The sequence below is a fragment of the Quercus lobata genome, chromosome 7, assembly GCF_001633185.2.
Source record: "Quercus lobata isolate SW786 chromosome 7, ValleyOak3.0 Primary Assembly, whole genome shotgun sequence".
NCBI classification, from domain to species: Eukaryota; Viridiplantae; Streptophyta; class Magnoliopsida; order Fagales; family Fagaceae; genus Quercus; species Quercus lobata.
In genome coordinates this window covers 37,185,257-37,205,274 of record NC_044910.1, presented here as the reverse complement: position 1 = coordinate 37,205,274, position 20,018 = coordinate 37,185,257, and the positions used below count along the sequence as shown (strand labels likewise).

Sequence of the window (20,018 nt, the reverse complement as noted above, 5' to 3'; positions counted from 1 at the left end):
TTTCTTTTTAATTGTGTTCATTCTAATATGTTTTTAATTTGGTTATACATTCTTTTGCACAGGATTGTTAGATGTCACTCACCAACAATTCCAAGAGAAGTGAAGTACAGACAAGATTTTGTTCAAAGAAAATGGATTACCTAACAACAGTTTTTGGTTATATACTATTTAAATTGTGGTGGAGAGAATCAGCTTCCTATATTTTGAATTTGATTGGTTTTTTTTTGACATGAATGCATTTTAGATTAGAAACTTTCTGGAAAAATTGTGACAGGTTTTATATTACATGGAAGACATGTATTAAAAGCTTTTTGAGATGTATTCAAAATTCTAAAGTTACATTGTATTCAATTGTGACAAGTTTTATATTACACCTTCCTGAAAATTAAGGCAACAACTAAGATCAAAACCAGACAGTAAAGAAGGAATGTAGTGTTGCTATACTTCACTGCCAACTGTTCTGGTGTGAAAACTGAAATGGAAACACAGCCAAACATTAATTTTTTTACTTTGCCGGAATGCTAATTAATGTATATGCTGATTTCCCAAGGGAAGAATCACAAAATGCAGGACAAGATCTCAGCATATGTAGCGCCTTTAACATTGAAAATTCAGTAGACTGTCTTATTGGTTTAAGCATTCCGGCATGGTCAACAATTTAGTTTCACTAGATATCAGATACAATGGCCATCTAAGGCAAAAAAATAGAAAGCATAGAACAATGCAGCTGCACTAGAAGCAGAAGCATTGGCTCAGATTCAATCTGCCAATGCTTTTGAGTATCTGATCTACCTTTGAAACAACTGGGACTACTTTTGGGTTCTAAATTTAAATATAAAAATATTTGGAATCTCATACTTGAGGAGATGGTCTTTTTAGTTTAGAGTCATAACAAGTGTAAACAAGAAGAAAAAGTTAATGAAGAAGACAATCTTAGCAACAAACAGAACAGAAATTTTCATTTTTTTAGCAACATAATTTTTCATTGCTAATACAAGGAAGCAATCTAAAATGGAACATACAACAAGGAGGCTACGCAAGATTGTAATAAACATAGATCCTTAACACTATTGACTCTGCCTTTAATAGTATCAAGATTCTCATTCAAAGGGCTGTCCTTAATTGCATTCTTCTTCTTGGAAGTTCAGAACAAACAACAAGGGCAAGGTTCATTTGAACACCCTGCTCAACCACAACTATTTTGTCTTAATCTAAGTAGTGATCAAGCTTGTCTCTATAGAATTTGGGTTTCCAAGGACAAGAGATGAAAGGGAAAATTTCCAGAATTTTCAACCTCTAGTAGTTATCAACATATAACTCTATTGCATTACCCACAATAAACATGATGTTAAAATTTACCAAGAGATCATTGCACATGCTAAAAATGCCAGTACAGCTTTTCAATGAGTTTGGTAGGATTATATGGCCAATCCTTCAACTTTGGATCCTAACCAATAGCTCTAGTTAATCAATAAACCTGAGGCCAATTGTGGCCAACAATCTTGAGTCCTTGTCCTAAATACTTTTAATCTAAGCTCCATAAAAGACTCACAATAGGATAAGCTGCTCAACTAGCTAGACAAGTTTGGTAAGAGGCATGCTCATTGTCATCTCAACAATTTAAGAAATTTGGCTTCTTGACTAGCCTATTTTTTTTACTGATATTAAACCAAAAAAATATGTTTTCAGGTTTAATCCCAAAAATACAGTCTTCATGTCACAAAAATATTTCTGTCAGGCATTTTGACAAATAGCTTGTAAGCAATTTCTCAAGAGGTCAATCCTTAACCTATGTCTATTAATTTGAATTTCCATATATGCCTCAACGTAGCCAAAGAATGGAAGAACTCAAATATAGCATGAACCAAAACAACAACAAAGAAAAAAAAAAAATCGTCCCTACTAGGATCAAACCCATATCTGTCCTTATTTCAAAAGAGCAACATACCCAAACCGCGAAGATATCAAAATATAGCAACGGCCAAATCAATCAAAATATAGCAAAACCCAAAAAATTTTGAGAATAAGAACAAATCACCTAGGTCCGGCGAGGTAGTGCGGCGGCGGACGGAGATCCGGCGAGATAGTGCAACGGCAAATGAAGGTCAGGTGAGGTAGTGCGGTGGCAAACGTTGGTCCGGTGAGGATGGGCTGGAGACGCATGAGCTGAAAAGTGATATGAGATTCTAGGAAACGTGAAATAGGTTTTAATTATTTGTTTGTTGAGATGTTATTAGGCGCATTAGGATGTATTGATTTTACAATGAGTTTAAGTAAAATTCTGATGTGGTATTTACTTATTGGCTGGTGTAAACTAAAGGGTTTACACCCCGTCATTATTAAATTTAATCTCAATACAAATAGCCATTCAATTATTTATAATCTTTACAATTCTTTTTTAATGGCATTATAAAATAATATGTTATTAAATACTCTTATATTAATTTTAGAAAGTAAGTGGCTTAAAAATAATAATTAACCACTTAAACACATCATTTAATTATAAAGTTGGGTCGGGGTGTTATACTTTAAATGATCATTTATATACCCATTTGAATGATGTATGAAATATTTGAGTTCCCAAATTCAAGATTAATTCATTCTTTAAGGATTCAAAATTTGCAATTTTTATTTAAGAAGAATGCAAAAATTGGTGATATATTACATTGAAGAAAACTTTTTTTTTTTGGTGTAAAAAAGTTCAAATCTGTATTTAATGAAAATATAGATTAGTTTTTATATGCAAAAAATTTTAGAACTGTATTTAATGACAATACAGATTAGTTTTGTATGCAAAAAATTTTCAGATCCATATTTAATGAAAATACAGATCAGTTTTGATATGCAAAAAAAGAATTAGATCTGTATTTAATGAAAATACAGATATGTTTTGAGTCCAAAAAATTTTCAGATCTGTATTTAATGAAAATACAGATCAGTTTTGATATGCAAAAAAATTTCAAATCTGTATTTAATGAAAATACAGATCAGTTTTGTTGTTGTTCTTTTTAAAAAAAAAAATTTAGTAATTTATTGCAGATTTTGAACTTTAAAAAAGAACCAAATCTTAAACCTAGACATGTTAATCAACTATTAAACAACAAATTGAAGATGTGAACATGGCAGAAGAAAATATGAACAAGGTTGTATTGACAATGAATAAAATCAAACATACATATATCAGACAAGAAAGAAAAGAATAAACAAAGAGTAAGAGTGGAGACCTACTTGCATGAATGTACCCTTCAATGAAAGAATATTTTAGAAATCAAAGAAGTTTAACCTCTTTGAGATCTAAAATATGTTCACTTACGGAAAAGAAATTCTTCAAGCCAAGGCTTCTAGAATGTCTTTAACATAAAGGGAGCAAAGAAGTTAGAAAAAGAAGGGCCCTAATTTTTTTTATGTTTTTCCCCTATTTATAGAGGTTGGATGCTTGAAAAATAAGCTGAATGGGATTAGATATGAATTGGATTGTGTCCTTATCCCCAAAAATTCGAAATAGATGTGTTCTAGCTAATCAGAGGATTTCTAGGCCAGGCCTCGGATGTCACGTCCCAAACCCGATACCCGGATTTGTGACCATGACTGGCATGTTAATATCAAGTCTAAACTTGGTATTAACAAGAACCAACTAAACTTTTCCCAAAACTTTGACAAAAGCTTCCCTCTTTCTTCTCATCTTTACTTCTTTACTTAAATGGTATAACTTTTCACTTGACATTCAGAGTATCTACACTGTACTCAAAGAATAACATAATTCACCAGTTACTCAAATTCTAAATTTCACAAAATACATCTCTTAATACTTTAAGGTACACAACGTTCATTAGATCCTAAAATACACAATACTGCAAAGCTAAACATCAAATTGTTAATTTGAGATCTATACTTTTAAAACTAAAACCAGCTCCTTCCAAAACTTGACTAAGACTCCCTCTACTTCAAAATAAAACCTATTTATTGAAAGAGTGAAAGGAGTGAGCTACACAGCTCAGTAAAGGTAAGATACACAAGAATTTAATAAGAATGCATGTAAATTAAATCATTTCATTTTATAAATGTTCAGATAGGAGAACATCTTTTCATGCATAGTATTTTATATTATTTATAATAATAACTTATACGCTCTTCGTAGAAAAATAATTGTTCTCCCTTTTCTCATCAAAATAATATTACCAAAACCTTTCGGATTGAATTTCTTTCATTTCTTACGAAGTTACTAAATATAATATTGATGTTTAAAATCATATACATACATACATACATACATACATATATATATGTGTGTGTGTGTGTGTGTGTGTGTGTGTGTATTTTTGTTACAAAATAATCTTTTTAACTTAAACCAGACAATTGGTAACTTTGTCTTAAACTAGAAACATCTTGACGAATAAGAAAACTTTTATTTATAAACTTATTCTCATAAAATATTATAACTTTCATAATCATAAAACATAACATTTCATAAGTAATAGATATCTGATAACTTTTTAACATAAACTTGTACTTTCATCAGAAACTTTATCTTTACAGAACGCTAAAACCTTTTTATCATATTCTTTATCTTTAAAGCACAAAAGAACTTCAGAAACTTTTATTTTTAAAGAACAACTTTTCTTTTCATCAGAAATTTCTTCTTTTCATGAGAGCTTTTAACTTTTCATAATGCATGTAAACAAAATCATTCTATCATGATTAATAACATAATATAGATGTTCATAACATATTAGTTAGTCCATATTTGATAAGTCTGTACTTATTTGGGAGGCTTCTAGCACCACTGTGCTAGGCATCCAGCATTTCCCATAATGTCAGGGATTCCCGGGATCATATCATAATACATGTCTTCAACCATGGGGGTCGGTTGGCATCCTTCACAAGTTGGCCATAACCAACAAGGGCGGGTATAGCAGAGCCAGTTCCACTTTTAATGGCCAATCAGATAGCATTTTCCATGGAAAGCCAATAATTAAACCCCTACTGGTTGAGTTCAGATCATCAGAGGACATAACCTGAAAACATTTCATAATAAAAGTATTTCTATTGTTTTCTTTAAACATCATGTTCGTGGAATTAGTAATATTATCAATATACTTGAATCATATACATAAGGTTTTAAGAACTCATGAACATACCTTTGTCTGAGACATGATTATATGCCATATCTCTAATTAAAAACTTTTTAATGCATAATATACTTTAAAATAACCTCATGACTTACCAAATGTCCATATAATTTATCCCTTATCTGAAAGCAGAGGAACCGAGAGCCTAAAGTCAAAGGAGCTTAGACTTGGGGTATTGGTAACACCTAAACCAAAAATCAAAACTTATTACTATCAATTATTTTTTATCATAAACTTATACATTCATCTCAAAGCCTATTTCTTAGAATCAAGGAAATCCTAAACCCACCTCAACGAGGTTCCCCAAACACAAAATACATTCATTAAATAACATGATGTACCAAATCTTAGAAAAACCATTATTTTATTGTTCATATTCAGATCATGTCAATAAACTTTAAAATCAATTCAAAATGTGTTTAAGATTGGAAGCAATGGTGTATGCATAAACTTACACAAGGTAATATATAGCATGAACAAAACAACTTCATAAAAACAATAGTTTAATGGTTTAGAAACCCTCCTTGGAGTACTAAACCTTGAACCAAGTTATAAAAAATCTATCTATTATCCAGACATACCAAAAGATAAGCATATTAAATTAGAACTCAAAACATTCACCCTAACTTTAGAAATATATCCTCAAAGTCAGAGTTATTATTTACTGTTTACTGATCATTTCAGCAGCATATGCCTCATTTGTAAAATACAAATGGGCTATTTAAACACATCCAATATTCATGAAAATTTACAGAGCCACTCCTATGGATGTCTAGTAAACACCATATCAATTTCAGAACCAAATCATAAAACCATGATTTACTAAAAATAATAAAAGACAACATACTCAAATTTGTCTTGACAGAATTTCATGCAACTTAGAAATTAAACCATTATTTTTATATTGATCCAAATTTCGTGAGACCAATTCCATAACAATCACAAGTGTCTTATATTTCATAGGAAATATTCATAGCATCTAAATTCATTGTACACAATTTAATACATAATTTATTATGTATAAACACATAATCTGTCACAGAGGTAGCTTTGAAATATTTTCTTGTAAAATCATAAAATGATTGCAAATAGTCTTATTATTATATGAGGATTTTTATATACTTATTAGACATGTTAGAAAACACTTATATACAGTTGTAGGGGCCTTTTTTTTTTGTATATGGTGCATTGGGCTGCCTCCTGCGGTAATGAGCCCTAGTGTTTCTGAGTAAAGGAGCTAGGGCTGGTCCAACTTGGGTCGGTTTGTGCACAAACTTATGCCTTGTCTGCCAGGAGTAAACTTACGGCAAGCAGAACTGTTACAGATGAGTTACGGCAGACAGATATAATAATAACTAAAACAGAGTATTCTGACTATTTAAATAAATGGCTATGTACTCCTTACTAATAAAGCATGGTTACAGTCATATTGATGTCAATCATAGAGAAAATGAAGAAAATAATACTAGCTAATTTAAATGGGCATAAATTAAGTTTTAAACTTAGTCTGCCGCAGCAAAGCCAAAGAGGAGAGAACGCCTCTTCTCAATGCAAATAATCCCCTAGGAAAAAGATCTTGCCGTGGGGATTAATGACTTTGAGAGAGTCGGACCTGAATGGTTATTGCCCAAAAAGAAAGAGTCCTTGTTTGCATTTTGGGAGAAAGTAAGATTTGAAGGGAGAGAGAGGGAAACCGATTTATTGGTGCATGCCCCTTGAACTAACTCTCCTTTTTCCTTAGCTTCCTTTCTTTTCTTCTCTGTTTTCTTTCTTATCTTTTTTCTTTTCTTCCTGCTCTGTTTTTTCTTTTCACTCCCGAAAATATACTCTGTTTTTCGATCCTTCCTACAGGGCACGGCAAGAGCCTTTTTATAGCGCTTGCCGTGGCTAGTGTTTTACCATTTTGCCCTTTAACTGCCTTTGTCTGGTCTGGGCGTACTTGCCGACCACTAAGACTGTGCGACATCCACCCTTGCCAGACAGAGGCAAGTTTGTTTTGTTCCTCTGTATACCGTAACATTTTTTCCTACCACGGTATTAATGCTTTCTCTCTCTACTCTCAGAGCATGCACCCAACGGTTCCTCCTCAAACTTGCCTCTTTTGGGTGGTCTATCATCCCAGCAGGACGTACCTCCCAAAAGGGCTTGGGCAGGAACCGTAAAACAGACCTTTTCCCCTCTCCCCACCACCAAACCATACCCCCTTTACCTCTTACCTCTGGCCCATGGCCCCACCATGTCCTATATTGGCTGGGTACAGGCTGGTGGTGCCTGGGCTTTACGCGTGCTTCACTTTCAGATTTGTCCAATAGTCTGCCTGCTGCTCATGCGTCTGCCGTGACCTGAAGACTCTCCGTCTGCGTTTCCTGGCCTTTCATGTGGGCTTTCCTTTGGTTTTTCGCTCCATTCAGGAGCTGGGCTTCGTATGATGATGGGCCTTACATTTCTTTAGCCCACTTTTGATTTTCTTTATTGCCTGCCACGTTGAATTGTTATTCCTGCCATAATAACTTAATCCTGCTGGACCTCTTTTTTGGGCCAGCCGTTTATCCCTTTTCTCAGTGGCCTGTCATGGGCATTGTTTTGCTTTTACTCATGGGCTCCTATGTCCCTTTGGGCTTTCCTTTGGGCATCCACGGCCCGATTGCTTTCTTTGGGTTTCCTTGGCTGGTTTGCTAATTCCACACTCCCATGGGCTTTTTACTAACTTCATTGGGCCTCCCCAGGCCAATAACCTTATCCTTATCTTTGGGATTCATGGGCCTGCCATAAACCCCTTACTCTCTTAGTTTGCATTGTCTTGGGCCTGCAGCGGCCCTTTCTCACTTTTCTACCTCATACTCTGCCAATGGGATGCTATTTCTTTCTTTTCTGGCTTCTTTGAGCCCGCTTGCCTCTTCAAGACCCATTTATTTGTTTGTTGGGCCTGCGATCCATTATTCCTACCGCTTGGGCCTAATGGGTTTTTTGCTATTTATCTTGTCAATTCTTTGTGGCCCTCATTGTTGGGCTTTTCTGTCTGCCTGAGCTTCCACAAATGGCCCTCAACAACAGTCATTTAATCACTTATAGTAGAATTAAATATAACAAAAATCCCAATAGTAACATCAAAAGTACTGATCTTAACTTTTTCTTACTTCCTTAATCATATTCAATCATTAATTAGTAAAGACCCTAATCTACCTTCAACAAATCACCAACACAGTTTCAAAACTTCTTAAAACAGCATATATATATATATATATATATATATAGACTTACAAGTTTCCTAATTTTACAAACCACAAATTTTAGCTTCTAACAATCAGATTAGAGAATATAGAATTTAAATTGTTAACATGTATAGTGTTATGGGCTTTAGGCCTAACTAGATTACTTGTATAACACACATTCTTGTACTACACTCTTACTTGTATTACACTCATATACCTTCTATATAAAGACACTCATGTATATTCTTTCACTGAGAAATACAATACTACAGATTTCAATATTTCTAACATGGTATCAGAGCCACTGCTTTGATCTTTTCTTAGTAGTCTTGTCTTTATTAGTGTGACTCCATTCTTAATATTGCTTTCGCCATCATAGTAGCTGCCGCAACCTCTCGCCGTTGAACCTCTGACGTCTTCCAGCCGTCATCCTTAGGTTCCGGACCTACTGCCGTTGTCATTAAGGAGTTTCACACTGCACAGACCACTGCCCTTTGCATCACCACTACAAATATTGCTTCGATTATGTTTGTGAAGGTACCATTGAGATCGTCTTGCGCCAATCTACACATTTATTGAAGCCTCAACGCCATCGAAGACTGCACCTGCCCCCATATGCTACTCAAAGGTTCTGTTCCGCAGCTCACGCGCCCCATGCACCTTCCATGTGCCTCCACGTGCCACTACACATCTAGGTTTTTCCTCATGCGCTCCCACGGGTCGTATCTTCAGGTCACATGCCTTCACGAGCCTCAACCCTCCCGCTAACATCATTGCTGACGACATCCATGTTAGCCCTAGTTGCGCCGTTGCTGATGTCACTTGCTTGCGTTAGCCGTTGACGTCATCATTTGACTTTTGAGGGTTTGACCGTTGACTTTAGCAGGTTTGACCGTTGACTTTTTCCCAGGGTTGATTTTTCTATAGTCCAGGTGCTCCTTACCCAGTTTTTCGTGTAGATTTCATTTTTGCAGTTCATTTTTGCATATTTTGCTTCTAAATGAGGAATAATGGTAAGTCTTCTTCCTTTTGCAATAATCATCGCCAATAATCCAACAAATGTTTTTGCAATTTTTGCAAACGTTTTGGCCATAATATTGAGACTTGCTATCAATGCAACAAATCAGTTGTTTCTATTTTTGCTGCTACAGTTGCTACCACTGAGAGTGTTTAACCCATGACTCTCATCTCTACATAGTCTCAGTCTTCTGGATCCACTTTCACCATTTCTAGAGATGACCTTGTAAACATCATCACTAATGTCATTCGTATGGTTGGTAATGCATCTTATTCCTCTTCCTTCTCAGTTTTGTCTGGTATGTCTCCTATCTCTTGGCTTATGGATTCTGCTTGTTGCAATCACATGACACCTCACTTATTCTTATTCTCTAACCTTAAACCTGCACCGCACCCTCTTAATATTCACACAGCAAATGGTTCCACAATGTCTGGTCATAATATAGGTTTTGTTTTGACCTCGAACCTCTTGGTTCTTGGGGTCTTTAATGTTCTTGACCTTTCTTACAATTTATTTTCTATGAGACAATTAGCTGAGTTGGGTTATCGCATTATCTTTGATTATTTTGGGTGTATTGTGCAGGATTTAAGGACGGGATAGGAGCTCGGGATTGGTCCCAGAGTGGGGTGTATGTTTCCCGTGGACAACCTTCATCTTCCACTTGTTGCTCCTGTTTCTGTTGCTACAGCTACTACAGTTTCTTCAATTCCTTCCCTTACACTTTGGCATGCTCGACTTGGTCACGCATCTTCCTCTTGGGTACAACAATTGGCTTCTAGAGATTTGTTACATTCAGTGTTAACAGAAAATTTTAATTGTGTTTCATGTCAGTTAGGAAAACAATCAGCTTTGCCTTTTAATACTAGTGAATCAATATCCACTGATATCTTTGACTTTATTCATTCTGATGTTTGGGGGCCTTCCTCTATCTCTAGTATTGGTGGGTCTCGCTATTTTGTTGTCTTTGTTGATGATTACTCTCGCTATAGCTAGATTTTTAATATGAAATATCGTTTTGAATTATTGCAAGTATATTATAATTTTGCAAAAATTGTTGAAACTCAGTTTTCCAAATGCATCAAAATTTTTCGATCTGATAATACTCTTGAATACACTCAATATGATTTTCAAGCTGTTTTGCATTCCTATGGCACTATTTATCAACTAACTTATTCAAGTACCTCTCAGCAAAATGGTAGAGCCGAACGAAAACTTCGTCATATTCTTGACATTGTTCGTGCTCTCCTTCTCTCTGCCAAAGTTCTTGCTCCTTTTTGGGGTGATGTTGCTCTTCATGCTATTCATGCTACTAGTCGTATTCCAAGTCTTGTTATCCAAAATCAAACTTCATATGAGCGCCTTTTTGGGTCACCTCCAAACTATCACCACTTTCGTTCTTTCGTTTCTGCTTGTTTCATTCTTCTTTAGCCACATGAGCATAACAAACTTGAACCTTAGTCAAGACTTTGTTGTTTTCTTGGCTATGGCAAAACTCAAAAGGGGTATCGATGTTATGATCCTGTCTTTCATCGTCTTCGCATCTCCCGTAATGTTGTCTTTTGGGAACATCGCCTCTTTGTCGAGCTCTCTCACTTCCATACTTCCCTATCTTCCTCCTCTGTCTTAGATCTTTTTCCAGATGAGGCACATATTCCTTCTGTAACTACTCCTGATCGTCCTGTAGTTGCTCCTGATTCTCCTGTAGACTTCTCTGTCCAACCACCAGATATCATTGATCCCTTTACTAGTTCACCCTTTAATGAACAGGTGGAAGATGAACAGGTCGAAGACGAGCTACCCAACCTCAACCCTGAACTTGGGTCTCCTATTCCTTCTCCACCTGAAAATCTTGCACAAGACATTCCACCTTGTCACTCAACTCGGGTAAGATCTATTCATGCACATTTACTTGACTATCATTGTTACACTACCCTTGTTACACTACACGAGCCTCACACCTATCATGAGGCTTCCACTGACCCTTTATGGCAGATTGCAATGAAAGAGGAACTTGATGCATTATCTAAAAACCATACCTGGGATTTGGTGACACTCCCCTTCCTCCCCCCCCCCCCCGGGAAATCTGTGGTTGGTTGTAAGTGGATCTACAAGATTAAGACTCGCTTTGATGGGTCCATTAAGCACTACAAAACTCGTCTTGTTGCAAAAGGTTTTACATAAGAGTATGTGATTGATTATGAAGAGACCTTTGCTTCGGTTGCTCGTATCTCATCTGTTCGTGCCCTCTTCGCTATTGCTGTTGCCAGTAAATGAGACCTTTTTCAGATGGATGTCAAAAATGCATTCCTTAATGGGGATTTAAGTGAAGAAGTTTATATGCAACCTCCTCTTGGTCTCTCTGTTGACTTAAACAAGGTTTGTCACCTTCGATGTGCACTTTATGGCCTTAAACAAGCTCCACGAGTTTGGTTTGCCAAATTCAGCTCTACCATTTCTCGCTTGGGATACATGGTCAGTTATTATGATTTTGCCTTATTTTTGCGCCATACTAACAAAAACACTATTTTACTTCTTCTGTATGTGGATGATATGATCATAATTGGTGATGACCTCAGTGGCATTCAAGAACTCAAGGATTTTCTTAGTCAGCAGTTTGAGATGAAAGATCTTGAACATCTCAGCTACTTCTTGGGTCTTGAAATCACTCATTCTATAGATTGACTTTATATTACTCAAGCCAAGTATACCTCTGAACTCTTGTTTCGAGCTGGACTTACTGATAGCAAGACTGCTGACACTCCAGTTGAGCTTAATGTGCATCCAACTCCCTTAGGGGGGAAACCATTATCTAATCCCTCTCTTTACAGACGCTTGGTTGGCAGTCTAGTTTATCTCACTGTCACTCATTCAGACATTTCCTATGCTGTTCACCAGGTGAGCCAGTATTTTTCTGCTCCACGATCGACTCACTATGCTGCTATTCTGCACATTTTTCGATACCTAAAGGGCACTCTCTTCCGTGATCTTTTCTACTCTGCTCAGTCTCCTCTTATTCTCCGTGTATTTTCTGATGCTGATTGGACAGGAGATTCCACTGATCGCAAGTTCACCATTGATTATTGCTTTCTTCTTGGTTCTTCTTTGATTTCTTGGTAAAGCAAGAAACAAACTCATGTGGCCCGTTCCAGTACTAAAGCAAAATATCATGCTCTTGCTGATACCACATCTAAGCTCCTTTGAGTTCGATGGCTTCTCAAAGACTTAGGTGTGTCTACATCCTCTGCTACTCCTCTTTATTGTGACAACCAGAGTGCCATTCATATTGCTTATAATGATATCTTCCATGAACGGACTAAACACATCGAGATTGATTGTCATTTTATCTGTTATCATCTTGTCCATGGTGCTCTTAAGCTGATCTCAGTCTCCTCTAAAGATCAAGTTGCAGATATATTCACCAAGTCACATCCTAAGGGACACCTTCATACTTTAGTTGACAACCTCAAGTTGGTCTCACATTCACCTTGAGTTTGAAGGGGGGTTGTTAACGTGTATAGTATTATGGGCTTTAGGCCCAACTAGATTACTTGTATAGCACACATTCTTGTACTGCACTCATATGTCTCCTATGTAAAGGCACTCATGTATAATCTTTCACTGAGAAATACAATACTACAGATTTCAGTATTTCTAATAGAAACTAAAGCAAACCATTCCACCATTAAAATTCCCATAACAGAAAATAAACATATATACTTACCCACAACTGAAACTGAAACTTTAGTAAGAGTTTGATTCTTTCTTAGAGAAAGATATATGGTTTCAGTGAGAGAGGGAGGGTTGTTGGTGAGAGCTTTTCTTTCTTTTGGTGTTGGACCCGTGGGTATGAAAGGGAGAGAGTTCTTGATTGTTCTAGTTGCATTGAAATAGAAGAAAGAAGAAATGAGATAGAGCCTCATCTTTCTTTTGATGTGTGGACCCGTGGGTTTGAGAGAAGGAGAGAGCTTCTTGAGTCTTCTAGTTTCTTTGAGAAAGTCAAAGAAGAGATAAAGTGCTGCCAAAAAGAACAAAGAAAGGACCAAGGAAGTTTCTGGTGCAACCAAGAAGTCAAGGAAAATAACTTGGGGGTAGGGCAAGTGTATACTAAGGGGAAAATTGGCTGATGACTCACCCTTACCACTTTTAAAAAATTTACTTTCCACCCCTCCATAACCTTATATTCTAGATAGGCCCAAATAATAAAATAACTTTGCATATAAACCCTTACCTTAAACACTTAATTAGACACCAACAACTATATATCTAATAACTTAATCACTTAATATAGTTTTGTACATACTTAGTATATATTTATAACACAATTAGCCATTCAATTATTTATAATCTTTACAATTCTTATTCAATGGCTTTATAAAATAATATGCTTATTAAATACTCTTATATTAATTTTAGAAAGTAAGTGACTCAAGATAATAATTAATCACTTGAACACATAGGTTAACTATAAAATTGGGTCGGGGTGTTACATCGGAGTTGTGCCAATCGGCACTCCAAGAGTGCTTATTGGCCCTCTCACGTGCCAAGCCTCACTTCTAATTTTGGTTCCATTTGGACTATTTTTTAGGGATTTTTTGAGTTGGGAATTGCACCTAGACATGTTTTTAACTCGTATTCTAAAATTAATTCCTTTTATTTTGATAACCAGGTGTTTAAAACAATAATTATCTGATAGATAAATATTCTAAAAAGACTTAATTATCAACAATTCCCTTGTTATCTGATTATCCATTTTATTCCAAAGTAAGCAGACTTATTTCTAACAAAAACCAATAACCAATCACAAAATTATTTAATTGATTTTAATTGTTTAACCAATTAGAATTAATTTCAATTAATCACACGTGATCGGTTCCACCCAAACAAAATACATGCAAATTATAAAAACTTGATCTTGTGATATCTTTCAATCCAACAGTCCGATTTGGGAATCGGTCATACCGTCGCGACCGTTAGAATCTTAAGATCATTTTATGATATGCAATGGATGATTTAATGCATCTAATGCAACTATGCTTTTTGGGTATATGAAAGGTCACTTTAGCCATCTTCCAAGATTAAATTATAAGTGCAAAATCAAGTATCTGAAAACTCTAATTTTAACAATACTTAGCCAAAAGACTTCGTAATGATGTCATAATTAATTAAATTTATAATTTATATAAAATCAAAGTCTTTGTCTTTTTGATGGCTTCTTCTAATCTTGAGACATAAGTTCTTGAAATACTATATTTTTTCACATCATTATTCTAATATATATTTTTTAATTGAGTTTGGTTTCTAAAATAATTTTTATTAAACATCCTATATTTCATACAGTAATACCCTTGGTTAGCATATTGCTACAAATAAATAATTTTATATGCAAACAAAATCATATTAAATGCCTAGTACCAACTACGATACTTATCAAAAGAAAAAAAAAAAAAAAAAAAAAAAAAGACTACGATACTTCTCAAAATATGTATTTGAAAAAATAAAAAATAAAAAGCAAACATATTTTATTGAAAATTGCAGTGCATTGAGTTATATAACTATATATATATATGGATGAGTTTAAATTACATCTGGTGTAATTTTAAACAATATTATATCACTCAATATTTTTTAATTGAATGTGAATTTTAATAAATCAACTATTGGATTACATTATCTTCATGCATTCTCCATGCTTGCAAAATTCAAAGATGATTAAATATCAATAGTCATGTTATCAACCATTTGTATAAATTCAAGTTTTTGTTGTTTAAAATAATAAATAAAATATGAGTTTATATATATATATATATATATATGTATGTATGTATGTATAATAATGAATTCAAGTTATACTTAGTGTAACTTTAAACAATGTTACATCACTAAATATTTTTTAATTGAATGTGAATTTCAAAAAATTCACCGTTAGATTACATTATCTTCATGCATTCTCCATGCTTGCAAAATTTCAAGATGATTAAATATCAATATTCATGTTATCAATCAATTGTATAAATTTAAGTTTTTATAGAATAAAATAATGAATAAAAGATAAGTTTATAGATCAAATGATAAATAACAACTGATTAACTAGAATATTGGTATGCATGTTAAGAACATATGATTTAACAGTGGAATATTTTAAATATAAATCCAATAATAAGTTATTGGATGATATAGTATACTTAGAGTTACACTAAATGTAACTTGAACCTAGCATATATATATGTACGTATGTATGTGTGTGTGTATGATTGGAAGTTGCCTGGTGTAACTCTTGTAAATATACACATTTTTTACATTGTAGATTTATAAGAAATCTAAGGGTTAAGAAAGCACTATTGTCTACATCATCTTGTCTAATTAAGAATATATTTTATCTCTCTTCCTCTTAAAATTCCTAACCATCTTAATGTAGAGAGAGAAATTTCATTTTCTTAGTTTTTGTCCCCCCAATCTCAACATCCATAATTTTTTTTTCTTCTGCCTAGGTTTTTTTTTTTTATTTTTTATTTATTTATTTATATATATATGGTCCAAGGTTAATAAAATAATTTGAAATGATCTATTCACAACATTGTTGTTTGGGAAATGATACTACACCCAAAATTTGATGGTAAATTTTTTCCCCCCTTTTACATTCAATTGACCAAACATAATTTGTAAAATTAATATTAAAAATTTAGTGTACTAACCTGCCCTTTGCTTAAGGGAAGGTTTCTAAAAATTATCTTATTTCATAATTAAAATTTATTTTATTTTTTTAATTAAAATGTATTTTGAAATATTAAATGTGAATTTTTTTTTTTTCCAACAGGTATAGAGAGATTTGTCGTTGCAAGCAGTTTGGTGATTGATAAAATTTGCATTTTTATTCTAAATTGATACGTTATTTTTTTACTAACAATGGTTACATTTTTTTAAGAGAATCTTATAACAAATTTAGAATATTTAATTACTAATAATCTTATGAAAGTTCAAATATGTGTATAAAACACCCTTGAACGTTTAGACCCCCAATTACAAAATAACCAATTCAAGCTTTATGTCAAACAACTAGTGTGCGGAAAATGAACAAAAGCTATAAACAGAATTGGTAAACAATCTAAGCCAATTACAAACACATCCACAGCAGAAAATAAAAGGCAAAGATAAAGGGAAGAGAGATGCAAACACAAGGACAACACACAATGTGTTATCGAAAAGGAAACCGAAGCCCTCGACGTAAAACCTCTCCGCCGCCCTCCAAGCGGTCAATAATCCACTAGAAAATGTAGTTGGGATACATGAATAGCAATAGACCCTCTAAGCCTAATCTACCCGATGTACCTAAGCCCTCCAAGCTTCTTGCTTCAACGAGGTTGCGCCGAACCTTTTTCTTTTCTAGCTTACCGGATTCCGCTATAATCCATAGCATCCGCCATCCTTGGCATCTTCCAATACTTTCCAAAACTCCAAAAACACTCAACACTCTAAATGGGTGTGGGTAGTGTTTGGATAGAAATCTCCTCTCAATAGATATGACAATGAGAGAGGAAATGAGAAGAGACTACAAATATTTCTCTCTAAGAATGAGTAGCTCTCTCTAATTAGGTGGGTGTTTTGAAGAAACCTCTCATAGGGTTTTTCTTTCTGAATAGCCACACATATTTTGTGGGAATGAGTGGTATTTATACTGGTGTGAGAATGAAATGCAAAAAGTCAATTTTTCCAAAACAGGGCTGGCTGGCGACTTGATCTCGTGACTTGACTGAGTTGCGAGTTCAAGCCGCGAGTTAACTGAGTGGCCAATCTGGATTTTTGTCCTGTAGTACTCCAGCTGGCATGACTGTCAGCTCCCCTGCATGCTCTACGCGTGTGCAACTTTTGGCGGCTTGCAAGCCGCGAGCCTCCCGCGAGATCCAACCGCGAGTCCCTGCTTCACTGCACAGTCTTGAGCATTTCTTCACAGTCTCTCACACATTACCCTTACATGATTCCCACCTAAATACAGGGTTTCTAAGTGCTGTATTACAAGCAAATTTGTCACGGAATAAAGCCAACACATGGTTGATTAAATTCAACCTTACATCTTATATAAACAAAAAGGAGCGAGGAGTGTTAATTTTTTTAAATCTTGTGGGAGGAGAATATTTTTTCCCCATAGAGTTGGGATGAATAGTCATTCTCCCAAATAAGAAAGAAGAAGTATATTCCAAAGATATTTTTTTTCATTTCATTCCATCCCCTCATCTTAGATAAAGGCTAAAGGAGGAGAGTGTAATGGTCAAAAAATAAAATAAAACTGCAAACTATAAGAATTAAAGAAATCAGATATAGCCAATTCAACCATGGCCTCACAGTCACAAATTCACCAGCTTCACTTCCTTCTTATCCCTTTAATGTCCCAAAGCCATCTCATCCCTTTCACTGAAATGGCCAAACTCTTTGCACACCATGGCGTAAAAGTTACCATTGTCCTCACACCCCTTAATGCAGCTCGGTTCAACACAATCCTTGAACAAGCAAAAGCCTCAAACCTCAACATTGAATTTGTTTCACTTCGTTTTCCTGGCCAAGAAGCTGGATTGCCTGAAGGATGTGAAAACTTGGACGCCCTCCCTTCTCTCAACTTATTACTACAATTTTTTGCAGCATGCAACATGCTACAAAAGCCGCTAGAAAAGTGGCTAGAAGAGTTAGAATCTTTGCCTAACTGCATTATTTCTGATATATGTCTTCCTTGGACCACAGAGATTGGCCTCAATTTCAAGATTCCGAGGCTTGTCTTCCATACAACATCTTGCTTCTGTCTATTATGTTCTCAGAACATATCTTGCTCTAAGGTGCTCGAAGGAGTCACATCTGAATCCCAGACATTTTTGGTGCCCAACATGCCAGATAGGATTGAATTCACTAAAGCCCAGCTACCTGAAGTAACGACAAAAAGTTTGGATGAATTCACAAATTTTGTGAACCAATTTAAAGTGGCTGAGCTATCGGCACAAGGGATAGTGGTTAACACATTTGAAGAGTTAGAGCCAAGGTACGTGGAAGAATACCAGAAAGTGGTGAAGAAAATTTGGTGCATAGGGCCGCTATCTTTATGTGACAAAGCGATATCTGATAAGTTTGAAAGAGGGAACAAGACCTCTATTGATGAGCGCAATTGCTTGAGATGGCTAGATTCAATGAAGCCCAACTCTGTCATTTATGTTTGCTTTGGAAGTCTTTGTGAAATGTTGGCATCACAATTAGTGGAGCTTGCTTTGGCCTTAGAATCATCCAACTATCCGTTCATTTGGGTTATTAAAAGGGGAAAGTATTCCGAAGAATTAGAAAATTGGTTAGTTGAAGAAAATTTTGAAGAGAAGATTAAAGGGAGAGGTCTTATAATTCGAGGATGGGCACCACAAGTTCAAATACTATCCCATTTAGCAACCGGAGGGTTCTTAACGCATTGTGGTTGGAATTCTACACTAGAAGGAATAAGTGCAGGCGTGCCTATGATAACATGGCCTATGTTTGCTGAGCAGTTCTACAATGAAAAGTTACTTGTTCTAGTGTTGAGGATTGGTGTGAGGGTGGGAGCTAAGACTTCTGTTAACTTTGGGGAAGAGAAGGATAAGGTGTTGGTGAGGAGTGAGGATGTGAAGAAGGCAATAGAACAGTTGATGGGTAAAGGAGAAGAAGCAGAAGAGAAAAGAGAGAGAGCTAGAAAGCTTGGAGGAATAGCTAAGAAATCAGTTGAAGAAAGGGGATCTTCTTACTTGAATGTGAAGTCGTTGTTCCAACATATATCAGAGAACAAGTCAATCATCGGGTGATGTAGAACAAAGTTTTCTGTAATCTTTTTATAAGCTTGAGAATAAAAGTCAAGGCGGCGGATTAACGCTTTAGGCAATAATTTTTATCCCTTAAATGCGGATGAACGCTTAACTTTGTTCTTTTCTTTAAGCATATTTTTTTTGGCTAAGTTGATAATGGTATTGCTGTAATGCTCTTCTAAATTCTATGATAATTTTTCAAATGTATGGTGAATTCTACATTTTTTCATTAAGTCATCAAGCTTTCTATTAAGCTAGAATGAAGCAAATAAAGCTGAGTTCTTAAGTGTGCTTTCTTTCATTTCTTGAAATTGCATGTGATTTAAATTATTTATATTCTCAATTTTGTTAATTTGATACTGCTTATGCTTAACTCTTTTACCCCCAACAGAAGGCCTTAGCCCAAAAGTGTGAAAAGGCCCCTAGACACACCCGCATATGATAAGCATTAGCACAATAGGCTGGAGGGTTATGGTTTGTTTGGATAAAGCAAATGAAAATAATGAATTAAATTTTTTTTAAGAAGCCAGTAGTATCGAGGGTGTTTGGTTTGATGGCATGTTTGTAATTAATTGCAAGTGTGTGGGGCCAAAGTCAGTGACTTGTCAAATCCAAGCTCAGTACTGTTGAAAGCTTTTTCTTCTTGGGGGATGAATTTTGAATTTTAAGATAAACTCAAACCAAACACCCTCAAAATATCTGAATACCCAACAACCAAATTACGTTGAGGGATGCCCAGAGGCCGTGACTGTTGTTATGTGTCTAACAAAATATTTGGATTCCTTGCAAATATATTTCTACTTGTTATGTCTCTTGACTTATCGGTAGGAGCTAAGTAGTGATTAGATTGAATAGG

At 35.1% G+C, this 20,018-nt stretch overlaps 1 protein-coding gene across 1 annotated transcript; it reads left to right on the top strand.

Moving 5' to 3' along the window:
- The first annotated feature begins 17,463 nt into the window (after nucleotides 1-17,463).
- On the top strand, nucleotides 17,464-19,386 carry LOC115951353 (UDP-glycosyltransferase 73C3-like). Its single transcript, XM_031068567.1, has one exon. The coding sequence runs from the start codon at nucleotides 17,687-17,689 to the stop codon at nucleotides 19,160-19,162; it is 1,476 nt and encodes a 491-aa protein (XP_030924427.1). The 5' UTR covers nucleotides 17,464-17,686; the 3' UTR covers nucleotides 19,163-19,386.
- Nucleotides 19,387-20,018: the final 632 nt, after the last annotated feature.